Genomic DNA, 2478 nt, shown 5'->3' with positions numbered 1-2478 from the left:
CGGCTTATATTCGGGACGGCTTATACTCGAGTATATACGGTATATATATATATATATATATATATATATATATATATACATATACATACACATATGTATTTATATTTATTTCCCTCATTTGTTGGTAAAAGCTACAGGTATGTAATTTTGGCCATCACTTCTTCTACTGATCTAAACGTGTATATTGAAATGCACTTTTAATAGCTAGATCACTGTCTAATCAATGTCCATTATCCTAAGTTTGCAGAAATATACATTTATTTCGCTCTTCCTATCAACATGCTATTTGTTAGCACCGCAGCACAAAAGGGTGGCTCCTTGTACTGCTTCTCCCTCTCCCAGCCTGAACTCTGCTGAACTGGGGCTGCACCATATGTACCTGCATTTAAATGAACTCATTTAGTGGTGTATACATAATTACAGAGCTGCATGAATTTGTGTCTTCTATATCTGCCTGGTGTTCAGCTTTAAAGTACAATTAAAGGCTCCGGAATTACAGTCCAAATCCAGTTACAATAAGATGCAAAAGCATAATTTTCACTTTACCTTCTCCGAGGCAAAACCTCCAATTTTGTCGCACACACTGCCCCTTCCAGGTACTGCAGCTCACAGTGGGAAGGTTTCAGCAACACGCATTGCTGTCAGTACAGAAAGCAGCAGTGTTCTAGGTGTGGCAAGATACTGGCTGACAAGCTACAGACTCTTAAATCGTCAATGTTACTAACAATGCCCCTAGCATCTTCTTCTTACTGTAATGCAAGCCTGGCACAACCTATATGGAAACTCTGTCCTAAATTCAGGAACAGTGCAGCATCATTGCCACACCATAACAGGAAGCTCCATTAGGTGGATACCACTGGCAGGATCAACGGGTATTTGCAGAACTCTACAGAAACTAAGAAAACTGAGTGCAAACGCACTTATAATTAGGTGCTGTAGTATATATTTTACTGGGGGACCATAGTTCTACTATACATTTGCCTCTATGATGGGATTTGCATTATGATTATTTATTTATACCATATTAGTATAGAGTAATGTTAACAGACATACCTTTCCCCCTCTGTTTCTTCTCCTTTTGCTCACTGAGCTTATCCAGAGGTAAATTGCCCATGTCCAGCCCGTAGACCATTCTGGCGAGGACAGCAGTAAGAGAGTCCATGATTTTAGACCACTCGTATATAAGTTCCTCCCAGTCGGTGAGTGAAGACAGGACAGTCAGCAGCTCATCCCACAACTCCCGGGATATGAAAACGCTCAGGTTGGCTCTGATCCATGCTACAATTAGTGTCTGTTGAGGAGAAATACATTTTATTTCACACATTCATTTTACTCTCAATGGTCCATTATCTGCCACATATTACCCAGTGAAGCAAGCGTCTGAATTCTACAAAAGTCTGCAGCTTTATCACACAGAATTCAGGGCATTTTGACAAAACTCTAAGCCAAATAAAGGCTAAGTGTAGCTTCATTTTGAGTGACTGCATTCGGAGTTAATTCTCCAATGTTCAGTACAATATACTCTTCTCAATAGTTTGAGCCGGCGTGTGACACTGCAGCGGTCAAATGTCAGCTCTATAGCTTGAGAACTGAGCAATCACAACCTACTGATCGCTCAGCTCACGGCTTCTCCCTGCAGAGAGCAATGACTGCAGGGATTTCCTTACCAATGCCAGCTGTGCTCACCCCCTCCCGTCTGTTCTACTAATAGGCGCTGGAGGAACATAGAAAAGGGAGGGGTACAGCTGGCATCGGCTCTAGAGAGACACAGCCGCTGTCAATCAAGCAATGGGATGGATCCCGACAATATTGTCAGGATTTTCCATGGCTGCAGCGTGGCTATGCACTGTCAGCATATAGCGGCCAGTAGCCCACTATATGTGGAGTTTGGGTCACAGGAGGACATAGTAAATGTTACATTACTCTTTCATATTGAGTTGATGTATTAGATTTAGTGATTGGTAGGCTAGTCACTAGAGGGCACTCTCAGTGGTACTGTGCAATATTTCTGTTTCTGAACTGTTGGGTAACATATGAGCCATATATGCAGTAGACCGATTTCAATAAGTCGCTCAACTCACAAGCTTGCATTGTGAGAAGGAGCAGTACAACACAAACACTGTAAAGCAGGAAGCAGAGCCTGCATATGTAATGCACAAATATGGTTTACCTTGTGGACATCTATGGGAAAAAAATAAGTTTTAAAAAAAATTAACACATACATTTTATGTTTTTCAGATAAAGTTGATCTATTTTACATAAAAAAACAAACCAAAAAAATTAAAATAAAACTATGCATTACCTTTAAAAGAAATGGCCCAACCTTTTTGAGCATAGTTCCCTCTAGGGTCACAGGAGGACATTTGCGATGTCCTCCTGTGACCCAAAACGTAGCATATAGCGGACTATTGCGCACTATATGCTGACAGCACAGAGCAGTGCTGCAACCAGGATGGATACTGACAATATTATCGGGAT

The 2478-nt window shown here is 41.1% G+C and overlaps 1 protein-coding gene across 1 annotated transcript in view; it reads right to left on the bottom strand.

The window, feature by feature from the left end:
• The window catches only part of RALGAPA2 (Ral GTPase activating protein catalytic alpha subunit 2), a 291675-nt gene that overhangs the window by 203631 nt on the left and 85566 nt on the right, over nucleotides 1-2478 (bottom strand). Inside the window, 1 exon segment of the mRNA XM_018576654.1 lies at nucleotides 1054-1291. Coding sequence (XP_018432156.1) covers nucleotides 1054-1291 — 238 coding nt within the window.

Source organism: Nanorana parkeri, unplaced genomic scaffold, assembly GCF_000935625.1.
Source record: "Nanorana parkeri isolate BGI_ZX_2015 unplaced genomic scaffold, ASM93562v1 scaffold72, whole genome shotgun sequence".
Lineage (NCBI taxonomy): Eukaryota > Metazoa > Chordata > Amphibia > Anura > Dicroglossidae > Nanorana > Nanorana parkeri.
The sequence above is the reverse complement of the archived record's forward strand: the minus strand, read 5'-3'. Positions and strand labels throughout refer to the sequence as shown.